The sequence below is a fragment of the Brachyhypopomus gauderio genome, chromosome 2, assembly GCF_052324685.1.
Source record: "Brachyhypopomus gauderio isolate BG-103 chromosome 2, BGAUD_0.2, whole genome shotgun sequence".
Lineage (NCBI taxonomy): Eukaryota > Metazoa > Chordata > Actinopteri > Gymnotiformes > Hypopomidae > Brachyhypopomus > Brachyhypopomus gauderio.
In genome coordinates this window covers 31,193,255-31,211,728 of record NC_135212.1, presented here as the reverse complement: position 1 = coordinate 31,211,728, position 18,474 = coordinate 31,193,255, and the positions used below count along the sequence as shown (strand labels likewise).

The 18,474-nt window shown below is 43.0% G+C and overlaps 1 protein-coding gene across 2 annotated transcripts in view; it reads right to left on the bottom strand.

Moving 5' to 3' along the window:
• The window catches only part of fbn1 (fibrillin 1), a 98,174-nt gene that overhangs the window by 19,553 nt on the left and 60,147 nt on the right, over window positions 1–18,474 (bottom strand). For both annotated transcript variants that reach the window (XM_076994003.1, XM_076994004.1), the window contains exons 33-50: window positions 15,093–15,215; window positions 14,421–14,543; window positions 14,156–14,281; window positions 13,218–13,340; window positions 12,692–12,814; window positions 12,200–12,367; window positions 11,999–12,067; window positions 11,715–11,840; window positions 10,720–10,842; window positions 9,210–9,368; window positions 8,762–8,833; window positions 8,454–8,579; window positions 8,189–8,311; window positions 7,750–7,875; window positions 6,403–6,519; window positions 5,937–6,059; window positions 5,649–5,768; window positions 3,248–3,373 (exon numbers count right to left, since the gene is read on the bottom strand). In XM_076994003.1, coding sequence (XP_076850118.1) covers window positions 3,248–3,373; window positions 5,649–5,768; window positions 5,937–6,059; window positions 6,403–6,519; window positions 7,750–7,875; window positions 8,189–8,311; window positions 8,454–8,579; window positions 8,762–8,833; window positions 9,210–9,368; window positions 10,720–10,842; window positions 11,715–11,840; window positions 11,999–12,067; window positions 12,200–12,367; window positions 12,692–12,814; window positions 13,218–13,340; window positions 14,156–14,281; window positions 14,421–14,543; window positions 15,093–15,215 — 2,196 coding nt within the window. The remainder of the gene's footprint in view (window positions 1–3,247; window positions 3,374–5,648; window positions 5,769–5,936; window positions 6,060–6,402; window positions 6,520–7,749; window positions 7,876–8,188; window positions 8,312–8,453; window positions 8,580–8,761; window positions 8,834–9,209; window positions 9,369–10,719; window positions 10,843–11,714; window positions 11,841–11,998; window positions 12,068–12,199; window positions 12,368–12,691; window positions 12,815–13,217; window positions 13,341–14,155; window positions 14,282–14,420; window positions 14,544–15,092; window positions 15,216–18,474) is intronic.

The following is an 18,474-nucleotide window of genomic DNA, read 5'->3' as shown; positions in this document are numbered from 1 at the left end:
CAGTGTTTGTGTGCAAATCTAAATAAATGATAAAAACCTTGTCTTTGAGATATGTTTTAGAATTTCATTAATGCAGGATCCTGACCCCCCTCCACTTCACAGATCACCAGTGTCTTCCCCCATGATACACTGCACCACCTCACAAAATGCGCTAAGAAACTTGCCCGGTGGTCCTCCGCCTAAATGTAATTCAGTTAGAATGTATGCAGTATCTAAAATAAATCTGAGAAAATATATAACAAAACAAAGAAGGGGACAGTTATACATACCAGTGCGTGTCACATACTTAAAGGTAGATATGAAATATTTTTTAATGGATTTAATGGATTATTTATCAACTATGTAAATACGCTGTGTTATTTCACAAAAATTATGACTGCAACATTATTAAGTTAAATATGAAGGTATTTCAACATTTTCTGAATTTTATCTTTACATTTCTCAGGAAATATTATTGAACATGAAATCCGATCCAGTGATTGGTTCTTGCAGGGGTTTTGAAACGACGTCGTCCAGGATCAGCTTTGCGGCACAGCCAGGTGTCGTAAATCAGCTCTGAGACTGACACTTAAGAATTACTCCTACACTGAGACTGAGAGGCTTGATAACTAACTTTTAGTCTCAGCTTTTAACTAAGAATTATTTTAGACACAAGTCAATTCTTAGCAGCATTCTTAGGAGTAATTCTAAGAAGTTTGATAAATACGGGTCCAGGTCCAGAATGTTGCCTGCTCTATGAGTCGCAGTGGATGGGTTGATGGTGAGGTCAAATGACGACAGTAATGAAAGGATGCAAGATGAATTAAGTTTGTTGGATGGAAGGTTGAAGTCTCCAAGGAGAATGAGCGGGTTTGCTTCAATGGTGAATTGACTGAGGAGGGTATCAAGTTCGTCAATGAAGTTCTCAAGGGAACCTGGAGGGCGATAAATCACAATGATGTGAAAAATAGTGGGGTAGGATACAGTGATAGCATGGAACTCAAAGGAAGAAATTGAAGAGCTGAAAAGGAAAGTTGGGTGAAACGCCACTCTGGAGATAAAAGTAGACCTGTGCCACCTCCCGTTCCAAGGCGTTGTGGGGAATGAGTGAATGAGAAGGCAGAGGACAGAGCAGCTGGAGTTGCAGAGTTCTCTGGAGTGATCCAGGTTTTGGTCAGAGCCAAGAAGTGTAGCAAGTGGAGGGATGCAAGAGCTTAGATGAAGTCAGCCTTCTGGACAGCAGATTGGCAATTCCAGAGTCCTCCAGTCACTGTGATTGGAGTTTGTGGTGAACATTGTGGGTAAATTAGGTTCTTGGTGTTGTGATGGCTATGATGGTATCTATGAGCTCTGTGAGATACATGTACAGGAATTGGCAGACACATTATGGAATAGAACAAGCTTTATGGATACTAGTAGGGAAAGAGAATGGCAGAATGGGTTGAGACTTAGCTGGGTTAGAGATTCCGTGTCTGTGGAGGAAAGTAGATAAATCAAAGAGCATAGAAAGTTACTGCATACCGCTACAGATATGTAGCGGAGTTGTCCTAATTTATCTGTTTTAGTTAGTGCTATGCCCGCCCCTTAATTCACACCTTGGACCAGGACAAAACTACACCTGGAGTGACTAATTACAGCCAACAACAGCTAACAAGCAACAAAGTTATGATAAAAAGCCTAGCCTAGCCTACTTGAGTTTAGCCTAGAATCTACTCCACAGTCCCAGAGTAGATCCGAGAGTCCACTCCAGAGTATACCCAGATTCCACTCCAGATTCCAATCCAGAGTATACCTTAGAGTCCACTCCACATTTCAATCCTAGAGTCCACTCCAGAGTCCTCTCCAGAGTATTCCCAAGATTTCATTTGAGTCCATCCCAGAGTCCAATCCCAGAATCTACCCCAAAGTCCAATCTCAGAGTCCACTCCAGAGTATAACAGATTTCACTCGACTCTCCTAGGGTCCACTCCAGAGTATACCCTAGAGCACATGTGTCAAAGTCAAGGCCCACGAATTGATTATCTATGGCCCCCTGGATGATATTCAATTACTATTAGAACCGGCCCGCAGGCCACAGCCGCCCGCTGGTGTTTTGCACGCACAAACACTACATTCCCCACAATGCAACGGTAGCCCGCAAAAAAACTGCAGCGCGCACAAGCGACAAGGGTCCGCGCGATGAAAATGACGTAATTGCAGTGGCTCCACCCATGCGCGAGGGCCTCGCACGCTATCGACTCGTGAGGTCATGCACCTCTCGAATTTTGTAACTTTGCGCACGCCGCGCCTCAGCGCAATGAACAAAGTCATGTTTGCTGGGCTCATACACCTTTATAAGGTGGAATTAAAACACTTGTACGTCACTTTCAAGATCCATTTCAATATTTCACAGCACGATAAACTTAATTATGTTAAATATTTATACATATATTCGAAATGATTCGAAATAATTGGCTTTTTATTGGCATTACTTAATCATTTATTTTCAAAACGCCCAATCTCAACTTCTTCAGGTTCTCTCATGTTTCGTCCTGGAATTACAAGAGGTTCGTATTTGTTAACGTAATACAAGAGAACTGTTCAGTCAGACAGATATTTGTTGTGAAACGAAGTAGTTACAATTTCAAGCATTTTCAAGTACTTTAGCCTAAATTCCAACACTTTTCAAACCTTTATTACTTTATTCATTTAATGTACAGGACATGTTTTCTTTGAAGGAAGTTTGTTTTTATCTGTTTGTTTGTTGAAAAATGTTTTCACTTGAAATTACTGACAGATCCATACAAAAATATTGCTTTATTCATTTAAGCATTAAATAATATACACTGTGTTAGGTCTTGGTTCAATAGGCTATGTGCAATCATTTCGATATGTTTTAATAAACATTGAACCAGTCCGGCCCTCGGCTTGTAGCAAATTTGATTTTTTTTTGGCCCTCGGTGTATTTGACTTTGACATCCCTGCCCTAGAGTATACTCCACAGTCCAATCCCAGAGTCAACTCCAAAGTCCTCTCCAGAGTCCACTCCATAGAATATCCCAGAGTATATCCCAGAGTCCACCTCTGAAGCTACTTGTGACTTTACTCCACAGTCTAATCCTGAGTCTATTCAAGCACTCGTGTCTGTATCAACTCTGAAAGGATCACCAACCTGCTGCAGGACCTGTGTTGATGGGATCAGAATTCTGGCTGCAAGATGGAATTCATGCTGGTTTGGTGGGAATCTGCTGGGAACACTAAGAATGTGTGTGCAGCAGAAATGACTCACCCACACATCTCCTTCCATTTGAGGCGAGCTGGAACCCTTCAGGACACTGGCACTTGAAACTTCCCGCTGTATTCTCACATATCCCGAAAACACAGATGTCTGGAGTCTGAGCACACTCATCAATGTCTGCACAAGAGAGACGGAACCATTTCTGGAGTTACATTAGGGACATATTAGTGTCTTGTTGACCGGCAAATCTCCTCTTCCAGGCGGTTGTTCTGTACAGAGCAGTTTCTTGCATATATAGAAGAAAAGCGTGCTTCGAACCCCAGCCGGTTATTGCTACTGAGTGAAGCTAATAACCCCAAAGATCTGACTAACAGCCCTGGACACTAACTGCATCTGGTGCATTCAAAGCACGTCAGTGCCAGTCAGAGTTCACAGCCTTTAACAGAGCTGGTTTAAACAAACCACAGCATTTACATTAAATTGCCTACTGGGAAAAAGTAAATGACTGTCAGGGTGTGGATGCTTAGTTTGTGTGTATCAACTAAGTGCTGTTTTCCTACCCTTAGCAAAAAGAAGTTTATTCAAGTGTACTATGAGTATACTTATTTTTTACTAAAACTGAGGAAGTATACTTGAAGGTGACTTTTTATAAACTATATTTTAGATACTTAAGAATAGTATAGTGAAGTATACTTGGCTTATACTGAAAAGTATAAACAGAAGTCTAGGACTAAGTACATTAATACTTATACTTTAGTATACTTTTTACATCTTTCTGCCACAAAGTACTAATACTTACTATATCTTGCTCCAAGTGCATAATAAGGTCAAGTAATTGACTCATGCTTAACTTTTAATTTATATATTAATAGTGTAATGCTGGAGTTTAAAATGTTATGTTTATGTTAACATTTTTACAAGTATATGCACAAGTTTTGCTTTACCTGTCACGCTACAGCCCCTGACCCCTCCCCTTTGGGCGTGTGTTTATGTTGTCTATGTCTAGTTGTCTGTGGATCTTCGTGGGTGTGGTTGTGTCTGAGTGTGTTAATTGGTCTCACCTGTGGCTCGTCTCGTCATCACTCTGAGCTTATGTGGTTTGTCTATTTAATGTGCGTTTGCGCAGTGTCCCATGCTCGTCTTTGTCAGAGTCGATCATGTTTACATGTATAAGTGTTTCACGAGCGCTGTATTCACTTTTCATGTGTTAAATAAAGTGCCGTTTGTACCGCAAGATAGGACTCCATGCCTCGTCCTTATCTCGCACCCCAGCGTCACATTACAGAAATGGCCACATGACCACATCGTCACACAGGGGCACTCATGGCCTGGTGGTAGGGAACTGGTCTTGTGACCGGAGGGTCGTGGGTTCGATTCCCAGGCCTGAGGCCATGACTGAGGTGCCCTTGAGCAAGGCACCTAACCCCAACTGCTCCCCGGGTGCCGTGCTAGGGCTGCCCACCGCTCTGGGCACGTGTGATCCACAGCCTCCTAGTAATCACTAGTGTGTGTGTGTGTGTGTGTGTGTGTGTTTGTTCTAACTGCACAGATGGGTTAAAAGCAGAGGACAAATTGCGAATGTGGTGTAAAAATTTCATTTCATTACCACTTTTTACAAACAAGGACTTGATCTTGGAGAGACCATTATGTTTATATATTTTTTTACATGCAAATGTACACTTTTTCCTTTCATTTTCTCCAGTAAGGAAGGACTTTATTTCATATGTATTTGTTTTTGAAATGTGTGAAATGTTTGAAAATATATCAAACTTGTTTTCAACAATCTGTCTTGTGATTTTGTAAATGCATCACACACTGCATCACAAGTTTACATACAGTAAACTTTAAGGAGTATATTTCAAGTACACAAATAGTAAGCTACTAGTAATAGTAAGTAATGTACCAAGCAAACCTAAAGTAAACTAGTGAAATAACAGTATACTTAAAATGTACAATAAAAATAGACTCGAAGTATAACTAGTACAATGGCAGTATATTGATAAGTGTACTTGTGTACTTGGTATACTTTAAGCATACGAGAAGGATATACCAAGTACATTGATAGCATATAGATGAGTATACTAGTTTTATACAATAAAGTTTTATATTATAAACTAGAAATGTTCCAATTTAGTCCGAAAAAATATTAAATTGGTATACTTTCTAGTACACTTATGGTCTGTAGTATACTTGCTATACTTATATTTATACTGAAGTATACTTATTAAAATGAACTTTAAGTATACTACTTTTTGCTAAGGTTAACCACAGATACTTCTCTTGTAGGTTCACTGCATCCAAATCCACCCATCAGCCAACAACCACTTACTGTACGAGGTGAACCCACGCTACACCACTTTTTATAAGCTGCAGCCAGAGCACAACATAGGACTTTTAAAAAATATGTAAAGGAGACTGGTAGGAAGGACTGTTTACTTTGCTGGAGACTTACCTTCACATCTTTCATCTTCCACATAGTATCCAGGAGGGCAGATACATCTGAATGAGCCATCCAGATTTTGACAGGTGCCTGGACTACAAGCCGTAGGTTTGAGAACACACTCATTGGTATCTGCGAGAGAATGGCCAATCGGGGGTAGAGTGGGTGGATTGGGGATAGAGGTGGGTGTGTGTGTAGGGGGGAATATGGCCAATCAGAATGGAGAGAGAGACAGAGCACTGCTGAATCAGGTCACTGGTAAACATGAGCATCAAGAAAAGCAGAGTGTGCTTCACTTACCCACACACATCCTACGATCTGGAGAAAGTTCATAACCCTCCTGACAAACACAGATGAAGGAACCATCTGTGTTTATACAGTTTCCATTCCGGCATATTCTCTGTGTAGTACACTCATCAATATCTAAACAAAAAAAACATATAATACACAACACTTTTTATACACATATTGTACAATAAGAGCATGTATGAATCTTTAAATTAAACACTGTTGGAATATGTATTCATGTGTGTGTGTGTGTGTGTGAGAGAGAGAGAGAAAGAGAGAGAGACAGAAGGGCTGCAGTGTTGCAGCCAAACACACCCAGTAGACAGCTGAATTTTCCCAGAAACATTTCATCATCATCACATTTGAGCCTTCACTAAGTCCTGAGCATAAGTGTGTGTGTGTGTGTGTTTACTACTAATTCCATTGATGTTATGTATATTTTTGTGGGTGCTTGTGTCTCTGCAAGCTTTTGTGTTACCAATGCAGTCGATGTTGTGTGACAGCTGGAATCCCGGGTAACAAAGGCAGTTGTAGGAGCCCACGGTGTTCTTACACGTTCCATTACCACATGGCTGCTTCTCACACTCATCAACATCTAAACACACCAACGAAAACAAACACGAGTCAAACATATTTACACGCACCACGACATGAGCAAACCAAACCCAGTTTCTTTCACACAGTATGAGCACAATCACGTTTTGATCCAACACACTTCAACAGACAGGGAAGACATTCCTCCAGAGTCTTTTGTGGACTAGCACCCAAGCGATGGAATGAACACTCACTACCTGTCTGTACAGCCGACTTTCTTGCTGCTTCCAAACAGAGCAAGTCTCCCTTCAACAAGATGGCTTCAGCCAAACCCTACACTTAAAAGACAGTTGAGTAACAACTAACCCTGCTTTTACAAAATTACATATACACTCACCGGCCACTTTATTAGGTACACCTTGCTAGTCTCGGGTTGGACCCCTTTTGCCTTCAGAACTGCCTTAATCCTTCATGGCATAGATTCAACAAGGTACTGAAAACATTCCTCAGAGTGCCTGGTCCATACTGACATGATAGCATCACGCAGTTGCTATAGATTTGTCAGCTTCAGATCCATGATGCAAATCTCCCGTTCAACCACATCCCAAAGGTGCTCTACTGGATTGAGAACTGGTGACTGTGGAGGCCAATCGAGTACAGTGAACTCATTGTCAAGTCGAAACCAATCTGATATAATTCATGCTTTAAAACATGGTGCCTTATATTGCTGGAAGAATTGCAACTCAATGAATTTTTTCTCTTTTTTGGACCATTCTCTGTCTCATGAAAATCCCAGTAGATCAGCAGTTTCTGAAATCCTCAGACCAGCCCGTCTGGCACCAACAACCATGCCACATTCAAAGTCACTTAAATCACCTTTCTTTCCCCATTCTGATGCTTGGTTTGAACAGCAGCATCAGCTTCTTGGCCATGTCTACATGCCTAAATGCACTGAGTTTCTGCTATGTGATTGGCTGATTCAGTATTTGTGTTAATAAGCAGTTGGACATGTGGTCGTAATAAAGTGGCCAGTGAGTGTATATGCTTAAGCAAAACGTGAGTATATTACTTGAGTGTATTTTCTCTGACAGGGTTCTAGCTTAATTATATGTAAGAACATCTAAATACAGTACATGTAAGTCTACTACTCCTACTACTACTACTTTTCTGGTTTTCCTACAAAGTAAGGACATGTTTGTCCTGAAAGTTTGCATAAACCAAAACTCAGCAGTAGGTCCTTGCCCTCGCCCTCAGAGCTATGAGGATCTCTCTACAGCAGGTGCACTCTCACCGATGCACATGGCAGGGGCGGACGTGGGCTTGTAGCCGTTGGGACACGTGCACCGATAACTCCCCACCGTGTCGTAACACGTGCCCGGACTGCAAACATTGGGGTTCTCTGAACACTCATTACGGTCTGTGAACAGAGAAACCACATCATCCTCAGCCTCATCATCAGTACTAACTACAAAGACCCCCACACAAACATGCATATGCACACATGCAAGTAAACAAGTAAATATACACATGCACTTGTTCACATGCATACAGGCACAGGCATACAAGCAAAACACACACATGCTCATATGTACAAGCACATACACACAGATACACACACACACACACACACACACACACAGACGCCTACATACACACAAACACACGCATGCCCAGACACACAAATAACCACACATGCATGCACAAACATGCACAAGCACACACAATCTGACCCAAGCACTGTCCAGTTGGAGTAAGGCGATATCCTGATTGGCAGTCGCAGCGGTAGCCTCCAGGTAAGTTCAAACACATTGCATTCTGTTGACACACCGGCCCGTTCTGACACTCATCAATATCTGCAGAGAGATTGGACAAACATATTACAAATACTCTCACACACTGGCCTGTTCTGACTCTGGTCAATATCTGCAGAGAGACTGACACAAAATGTTTATGAGAGAGGACAGACACATTACACACATACAGAGTAACACTAACCTTCACAGATAAGCAGTTTGTCGTTGTAGATGAAACCCATCGGACATTCACACCGGAAGCTGCCAATCATGTTAATACACACTCCGTTCTCACACACTCCCGGAATCTCCCGGCACTCATCAATATCTGACCAAACACAGGGGAAACACAAAACAAACCTATTCAAACCCAACGTAAAACCTGTGGAAAGATTTGTGGGCTTGTAAATGTCTGTGTGTGTGTGTGTGTGTGTGTGTGTGTGTGTGTGTGTGTGTGTGTGTGTGTGTGTGTGTGTGTGTGTGTGTGTGTGTGTGTCTATGTTATGTTACCAATCACTTGTCCAGTATAAATATCAATGTAGTATCCAGGTCTCTCACTGCCACAGAGAACTGCAAACTCATCTGGAATAAAAACAGTGACAGTCAAGGGAGAAGTCTGGTGTGGATGTCTGTACACTGCATATAAAGTTTTATACTTCTTCCCATTCCTTTTCAAATATGTAAAATTGTTTTGTTATCTGTTTTATCATTTGTTTTGTTTTTGGTTTTTCATATTTGAAATAAACATTGACATTGACATTGACATTGACATTGGAGTCTGAGTGCATGTGTCATGTACGTTTGTGCATATTGTGTGTGCATGGAATTTGTGTGTGGGCATGTGTGTGTGTGTGTGTGTGTGTGTGTGTGTGTGTGTGTGTGTGTGTGTGTGTGTGTGTGTGTGTGTGTGTGTGTGTGTGTGTGTGTGTGTGTGTGTGAGAGAGAGAGAGAGACTCACTGGTGCTTGGAACAGGACACTCTTCACAGGGTTTGTTCCAAGCCTTGCCAATGTTATATGAGCAGCAGCACATTTTCTTGGTCATGTTGAACGTGAGCTCTCCATCACACGTAGCATTGTCTGAATAATAGTTTCTGTAGCACAGACTGCGTCGCATATCTACACACACACACACACACACACACACACACACACACACACACACACACACACACACACACACACACACACACACACACACACACACTCACACACACACACACATGTGCACGCACACACACAGTCATACACATACACACAGGTTTCCACAATAACAATGAAACCCAAACAAGACACACACAATAAGTAAAAACTAGTACTAGTCCTAGTAGGAAATCCAGTACTGTGAATTTGATGATGTGGGCATGCTGATTTATAGCATTACAGTTTTTTACATCTGCTAAGACCCCAAAAGTGGTCCTATAGCACAATTTTTGAAAACAATTTTGCGAAACATTAAACATGTGTTTGGAAAACACTGCCACGCAACTGCTACTCACAATGTGCGCAGCCTTTTTCCAGAATGGTGATGTTCATCATCATGCCATTCTTGGACCCTACAACACTGTGCATATCATCACCTTCCTCAACACAGAGCACAACATACTCATTCTCCATCACTAGGTGGATGAACCAAAACAGTTTGCACCAGGCTGCTCAAGTACAAACTGATTCACTGAACAGCCATGATATGTTGTGCCTCACCTGCACCATTGTCTCCATTGCTGTTGAGTTTAGCATGGAGGTGGTCGCAAACTCCACCAACGCAAATACATTCAGCAGGTGATGGAGGAAGCTTGTGGCCATATTGTCATTTTGTTTTTCTTTTTTTGTCATTTGCGATGTCTCTGTGTTATACGCAGCATGTGTTGCTGTAGTGTTCATGCAAAACCAAAAAAAACCTTCCCTTTGCAATTGTGTTTCACTTTATGGTGTAAATGTACTGAATATGCAGAAATAACCTTTATATTTGTGAATATTCATGTATATGTGAGACCTGCGACAGACCTTTATAGCAGACTACAAACTGATCACTCAAACACATGGTAGTAGTGTTTTCCATTTGTCAAATCAGTATGTAGTTGTCACATGGGAAAGGCTAATCATCTGATATTTGTGTGTCGAGTTTTGGTAAGAGTTGCTAGAGTTTTGGTTGAAGTGTTTGCTTTTTCCAAAAGTGTGAGATGTTTTATCTTTTGTATGTGTGGCATTGGCTTTTGTGTGCTAAGTTTTGACATAAAGAGACATACTTTCAAGAATTGGGTCTTAACATCTGCAAAAAACTATAAGAAGCTGATTTATTTTCCAGGTAAACACATCAGTGTGTTTCATAAGTGTCTGTGTTTGGATGTCTAAAATATAAACATGCATGTGTGTGTGTGCATGTGCACATGTGTGTGTATGTATGTGTGTTTTTGTGTGTGTATGTGTATGTATGTGTGTGTGTGTGTGTGCGTGTGCTTAAACTCACCCATGCAGTTGTTTCCCCCATTCACCTGCATGTAATCCGGAGGGCAGATGCAAGTATAGTTTCCTATGGTATTATAGCACTGACCCGGACCACAGATCCCAGGCCTATCACATTCATTCACATCTACACACACACACACACACACACACACACACACACACACACACACACACACACACACACACACACACACACACACACACACACACACACACACACACACACACACACACACACACACACACACACACACACACACACACACACACACACACACAGTAGAATGAAAGTTCACAGAACATTGGCTCATGGAACATTGACCTTTCCCACACACCCTTATCTACTGTCTTTCTGTATGAATGCATAATCAGATGAACATAATCCCCCAAACCACTGCTTGGCTCACTCAAGCCACACTAGCTGCCATCAAAACTAAATATGAGTCTAACGACCTTGCAACCTCAGCCCGTAACAACACCAGCTCTTCCTCAAAACAACACCAGCTCTTCCTCAGTTTAGCTAACTGGGTGGTCAGTGATGTCATCATGGAGGACACTGTTCAGGGTTTACTGACGTAAGTGTTGGAGTTCCACCAGCAGAAAAGAGCAATAAAAGTAACAGGATTTAACAGTTGCCTCTGTGCTGTGTAACACCTATCTAACATCAGCAGGGGGTGAACAGGGCACTTATTAACACATCATCACAGACAGGAAGAGGCAGAGTGTTAACAATGAACATCCTGAGTGGATGTCCCAGATTACACCTCACACACACTCCAATGAACATACACACACCACTGTAGGTAGTATATGCTAATGCTAATTCTTTCCATGTGTAGACACACCTACTCAAAGTCAACATGCACATGCTTCTGTGGTCACTGTGTGTGTGTGTGTGTGTGTGTGTGTGTGTGTGTGTGTGTGTGTGTGTGTGTGTGTGTGTGTGTGTGTGTGTGTGTGTGTGTGTGTGTGTGTATCAAGCGAAGAGTATTTTACCTTCACACACTCTGGTCTCCTCATTGAGTTCAAAGCCTTTTGGGCACTCACAATGAAAACTTCCAAATGTGTTGATGCAGTTTCCTCCTTGACACAAACCAGGCAGCTCTTGACATTCATTAATGTCTGAGGAAAGAGAGAGACAAATAGACAGACAATGAGAGACATAGAGAGAGTGGATGACAGGGTGTGAGTTTTTCTCAGAATGTTGGCTGTATGGATGAAGCTGCTTGTGTATGTGAACATGCATCTGAGCATGTGTCCGTGTGTGTGTGTAAACTCACCCTCCAATATAACAGTAATGGGGTTAGGTTTGAAACCCTCACCACCAGGGCACAACGACTTATATTCAGCTGAAAGAGAATGCAAAAAAGACTCAGGGTAGGATGACCTGTAGTGTGTGTGTGTGTGTGTGTGTGTGTGTGTGTGTGTGTGTGTGTGTGTGTGTGTGTGTGTGTGTGCGTGCATGTGCGTGTGTCACTCACAGGAGTTGAGAGCGGGGCAGGCCTCACAGGGTGTCCCCCAGCCCTGACCCATAGAGCAGCAGCAAGAGGCTTTGGACACACCCACCCCAATCTCACTCGAACATTCCAGACTCTCGGAGGCATCGCCACGAGAACGCACATCCAGGTAGCAGTTACCAGAACGAGTGTCTGAAACAACCAACTGCATCGTCACACACATCAACATACACATCATCCAAATAATCACATAGTCGTAATTCTAGTTTTAGAGTAAAAGTTAAAGGTGAAGTTTTCAGGATCATGAGCTGTGTGTGCTTTAGAGGTATGTGGTTTGAAGGAGTTTTATTCATGACAATTACCATTACCCTGATTAGTACTGTCTATAATTAGACCAGTGTGAACCAGTATGAAGTGCGTACTGCTCTGCATTTTCTCAGCAGGGCAGGACTGGTAAGGTTGCTGGTGGTTTGTTACTGGTCGTGTGCAACTTTTCTCAGACGGTAGCTGGCTCACCCACACAGCCCACTCCTGTAGGGTTGAGCTGGAAGTCAGGGGGGCAGTTACAAATGTAACTGCCCGGAGTGTTCACACAAAACCCGCTGATACAGGTGGTTGGGTCTGCGCACTCATTTACATCTGAGACAGATGGACAGAGAGAGGGAGAAAGAGGGGAAGAGACAGAGAGAGGGACAGAGAGAGAGAGGGAGAGAGGAAGAGAGAGAGAGGGAGAGGAAAGATGATTATTAACATTGATTTCACATTCATGAAGAGGGGATAGAGAGTCACTAATGAATGTGTGAATGTTCTTCTTTCTATTCATCCATCCTCATTCATCATGTGAGTGTTCTCTTAGCTTTGGCCAGAAGGATGGTTTTAACTGAAAAGTGTTTATCCTAATATTATATATCATGAACACATTAGTACTATATAAATACTTTTATGTGTATTACATGTGATGGGTGGGTGGGTCTACATGATGGATATGTGTGTAATGTCATGCAGAATTGGCAGTTGAGCACACTGAGGATCCTGTGGTTACCTGTGCAGTTTCCACCACTTCGGTCCAGCTCAAAACCAATATGACAATCGCACCTGAACAAACCCGGAATATTCCGACACCGACCGTTCACACAGATATCAGCAAATGTGCACTCATCGATGTCTGCAAGAGAAAGAGGAAGAGAGCAAAAAAGAGAGAGGCTGTGAAAATCTAAGACAGACATCAATACACACATTATGCACACACACACACACACACACACATACACTAACATGCACACACACACACAAAAGCCCACAGAACATCAACAGCACTACGGAAAGCAAACAGGTAAAAAAACTGAGAGGAAAAAAATAAGTAAACATAAAAAATAAGTCACAAAAACATCAGAAAAAGTCCATGAACAGGACAGTTCAATCAGAAATGCATGTGACCAAGCATAGTTCCACAGGAGGACCAATGCACGAGAGGGCTGGCCACTCACAGCACAGAGGACCAGTGACAGGATTTTGTAAACAACATGATTTTCAAGAATGTAGAACACATGCCTTTCCGATTGATCTGCACAAAATATCATTTCAAAAGACATAAATTACTTTATACAGTTATTCCAAACTTCTGTGTCCTCAGGAGGGTTCAAAGACTTTGGTGACTGCTGGGAGAACATGTACCACAAAGAGAGAGAGAGAAGGCAAGAAAGAGAAAGTAGGGGTGAGAGAGGGAGGGAGAATGAAGGAGAAAGTGAACACGAAGGAAGGATGACGGTTAAATGTGAATGTGGTGTCAACAAGAAAAGCAGGTGGTACTCTTACACCTAGTTTGGTTACTGATTTATAACAGACAGAGAGTAAGACAGGGAGTGACAGAGAGAGTAAGACAAGGGGAGACAGAGAGAGACACAGGAAGAGACAGAGAGAGAGAGACAAGGAGAGACAATGTGTGAGACAGGGAGTCATAGAGAGAGTATCTCAGTGTACCTTCACATGCTTTGCCGTCCAGTGTTGGTATGAAGCCCATATCGCATTCACAGCGGTAACCACCAGGAGCATTAAGACAGTGCCCGTTTTCACACAGATTCACATTCTCCGCACACTCATCAGTGTCTGCAATACACACACAGTATACATATGAAACAAACTGTAATTGTAAAACTACAGTTTGTGTTTGTGCATGAGAGAGTATGTTTGCTTCTGTCTGGGTGTGTATGTTTGCATTTGATTGTGTGAGCGTGTGCGTGTGTACCTGTGCAGAAGAAGCCATCTCCAGTGAAGCCTTCCTTACACATGCAGCGGTAGGAGCCCAAGGTGTTGATGCACTCTGCGTTGGAGCTACACAGGTGTGTACCATTAGAACACTCATCCAGATCTGTTAACACACACATATGCATACACATACACACGGGGTTTCAAACATGCACACACATACATACACGCAAACATACAGGCACCCATATGGGCACACAAACACACAAAATCAGGGTTTGAACAGTGAAGCCAAGCAAATCTTCAAACCCTCATAAAGGCTTAGACACAAACAAGGCACAAATACCAGTGAATAAACAAATACCAGTGAATAAACACACTAAAGCATTCAAAATACCACTCAATAAACACATAGGAACTGTGATTCCCAGCAGGTGTGACATTCTGAGAAAGGTCCATTTACCCATAACAGATTAGGGTCTAAGCCCAGCCTTCTCTTGACTTGTGGGAGAACAAGTCAAGAGTTCTTGTGTTCTTCTGTGTGACGGATAAAAGGGAAAAGAGAAAGAGAGAGGGAGAAAGGAGGAGAGAAAGAAAGACAGGGCAAAAGAAGGAAAGAGAAAGAACAAGAGAAGGACATGACAGAAAGAGAGAGAGAAGGAGAAGGAGAGAAGAGAAAGGGATAGAGGAGCGGAGAGTGGGAGATGTGCACCTGTGCAAACGATCCCGTTCCCGATCCACCCTGGTGCACAGCTGCACTTGAAGCTCCCTGCTGTGTTGGTGCAGGTGGCGTGTCTGGCACAGTTATGAGCTCCAATCTCACACTCATTAACATCTGCAATTAACACAGACACACACACACACGTTACACGTTACGTTGTTTCTACCCACAATTCTTAATGAAAGTAACTATTGATGCTGGTTTATGTTCAGTAACTGAGGAACACAGTGGTAGTTCACAGACAGGTTAAGGGTTCGAATGGGCCAGCTTTTAAATGTCTGCTATAAATGTAGTGAATGGTGATGTGGCTGCTGTACCTGTGGTGCAGGGAAATGGGATTATGGGTATGGATGTAGTTATATAAAGACAGAGAGAGAGAGAGGGTGTGTGCGTGCATGTGTGTGTGTGTGTGTGTGGTGTATGCGTGTGTGTGTGTGATGTGTGTGTGTGTGTGGTGATCAAGCCTCTGCCAGCATGTAAAAGTCCATGTAAAGCTTGTATCCTTCACTTTCTCATATCCATGAGTGAGAACACTTTGATAGGAGACACAGAACAGGACTTTGTAGTTTCCCCAAGCAAAACAATTGATGAATGTTGGATGACCCAAGTGTGTGTGTGTGTGTGTGTGTGCGTGTGTGTATGCGCACGTGTGTATATCCTATAACCCAAAATCCTGCTGGTTATTAACCCCACTCCCTGAGCAGTAGGGGTCCAGCCAGCCGAGCTGAATGCTTCACATTCTACCATTATCTACTATGCTTTAATGATCAGTAAAGCTGAGAGAGAGACAGCAACTGATACAAGTCCTCAATGCACATACACACACACACACACACATAAATGCATGCCCGCGCACACACACACACACACACACACACACACACACACACACACACACACACACACACACACACACACACATACACGTAAATGTGTAAATGTGATCTTCATCTGGCCTGCAGATCAATCGAGTCTAATGCTGAGGCATATTGTGGTCACATAATGATCCCGTCATGCAATCAGTGGGATATTTATGCATGACAGACTGATGTAGTTTTATACCTGGGCAGGTATAAATAAAAGACAAAAAACATATTGACAATACACACACCTCACACACACATGCCCTAATATACACACAGGATGACCTACACCAGCTCAACCAGCCCTCCACAAACACAGTTGTTTGTTTGTTCGTCTCGCTGTGTGGAGAGGGACTGTGTGTAGCCCAGATGGTTCCGTCGCTTGTTCCACATGTCGACTGGGATCCTGGACGCTCCCCAAACATGTGGCTGCTCTTCCCAGCAGAACACAGAAATCCTCAATGTTTAAAGAGACTGAATTCCAGAGCAGTGACTTGGAGTGGGAACGCTCCCACCCTGAAGTCCTTCACAGAATGTAGGAATCGATAGAACATGGGCACTTTGTGGGGGATAAAAAAACAGGTTGTGTGTGCGTGTGTGTGTGAGTGTTTGGGACAGATGTTGGCCTAAGTAACACTCTGAGGGTGGACTTTGTGTGTGAGTGTGTGTGTGTGTGCTTGCTTGTATGTGTGTGTGCATGTGTGTGTGAATGTGTGTGTGTGTTTGCGTGTATGTGTGTGTGCGTGTGTGTGTGCATGTGCATGTGCATGTGTGTCCGTGTGTATGATTACATGCATTTGTGAGTGTGTGTGTTTGCGTGTATGTGTGTGCGCGTGTGTGTGCATGTGCATGTGTGTCCGTGTGTATGATCACATGCATTTGTGAGTGTGTGTGTTTGCGTGTATGTGTGTGCGCGTGTGTGTGCATGTGCATGTGTGTCCGTGTGTATGATTACATGCATTTGTGAGTGTGTGTGTTTGCGTGTATGTGTGTGCGCGTGTGTGTGCATGTGCATGTGTGTCCGTGTGTATGATCACATGCATTTGTGTGTGTGCATGTGCATGTGAGTGTGACTGTATGTGTGTTTGTGACCGCATGCATGTGTGTGTGTATGTACATGTGAGTGTGTGTATGTGTGTACTGGTGTGCATGCATCTGTGTACGTGGATGTGGTTGTGCATACCTGTGTGCGGGTGTGTTTGCGTGTGTATATTTTGGTATGTGTGCATTTGGGTATGCATGTGTATGCATGTCTGTATATGTGGGGGACGGAGTGTGTGTGCAGATGGGAAGCTGTGAATGTGTGTACATGTGTGCCTGTGTGTGGAGAAAGGTGGGTGAGGCCATGTGTGCAGTCATCTGTGTGTGTGTGTGTGTGTGTGTGTGTGTGTGTGTGTGTGTGTGTGTGTGTGTGTGTGTGTGTGTGCGTGTGTGTGTGTGTGTGTGTGTGTGTGTGTATGCATGTGTGCAGTCATCTACGTGTGTGTGTGTGTGTGTGTGTATGCATGTGTGCAGTCATCTATGTGTGTGTGTGTGTGTGTGTGTGTGTGTGTGTGTGTGTGTGTGTGTGTGTGTGTGTGTGTGTGTGTGCAGTCAACTTTTGTATGTGTGTGGGTGGGTGTGTTTGTGAGGTCATCTATGTGTGAGTGTGTGTGTGTGAGTACATCTGTTTGTGTGTGTGTGTGTGTGTGTGTCTGTGTGTGTGTTTGTGTGTCATCTATGTGTGTGTGTTTGCACTGAGTGTTCTCACACAGCAGAACAGTGTTTGGATGGATGTATTTGATGACCTTTGTTTGGTTGGATATGAGGGTGTGCGAGTAACACATACACACATTTTCACACACAAACAGGCCCCACATTCCTGTCACATTATCTCTGTTTCTCTGTCTTTTCTGTTTGTCTTTCTCTCTATTGATCTATCTCTCTCTCTCTCTCTCTCTCTCTCTGTTTCTCTCTCTCTCTCTCTCTCTCTCTCACTGGTAAGCCTGACTCCAGGCCTGTGTGTGTGTTAGATCTGAGGGTGTGTGTGTGTGTATAGTCCTTAGGTCATGTTCCATTAGCAACTGCCCACTTGCTCCGTTACATCTTCCATCCATCATGTTTAAATCATGACATCACTATCCATTTGTCCACTAGTGGACCTCCCAAAGCCCACATGTGCCCTGGACACACGTCTCACACTTACATATACACGCACACTGATACACTCACACCCATGCAGAAAAGCATGTATACATGAACACCCACACCCAAACATATATGCTGTTTGTACACACAGAGCCAGATCTCTTAAGACATTACAGGATGCTGGTGTGCTGTCACTCCTAAATGTTATTGTACAGATGGAGGGGAGTGTGTACTCCTGCAGCATATGAGTGTGTGTAAGTTGAGGGTTCTCTGTCACCAACACCACCTGCTTGTTGATGGTCCCCTAATTCTTCTCTCTTTTTCCCTTGCTGCTGGCAATAATGACTCACCACAGGTGCACAAACGCACACACATAGGCACAT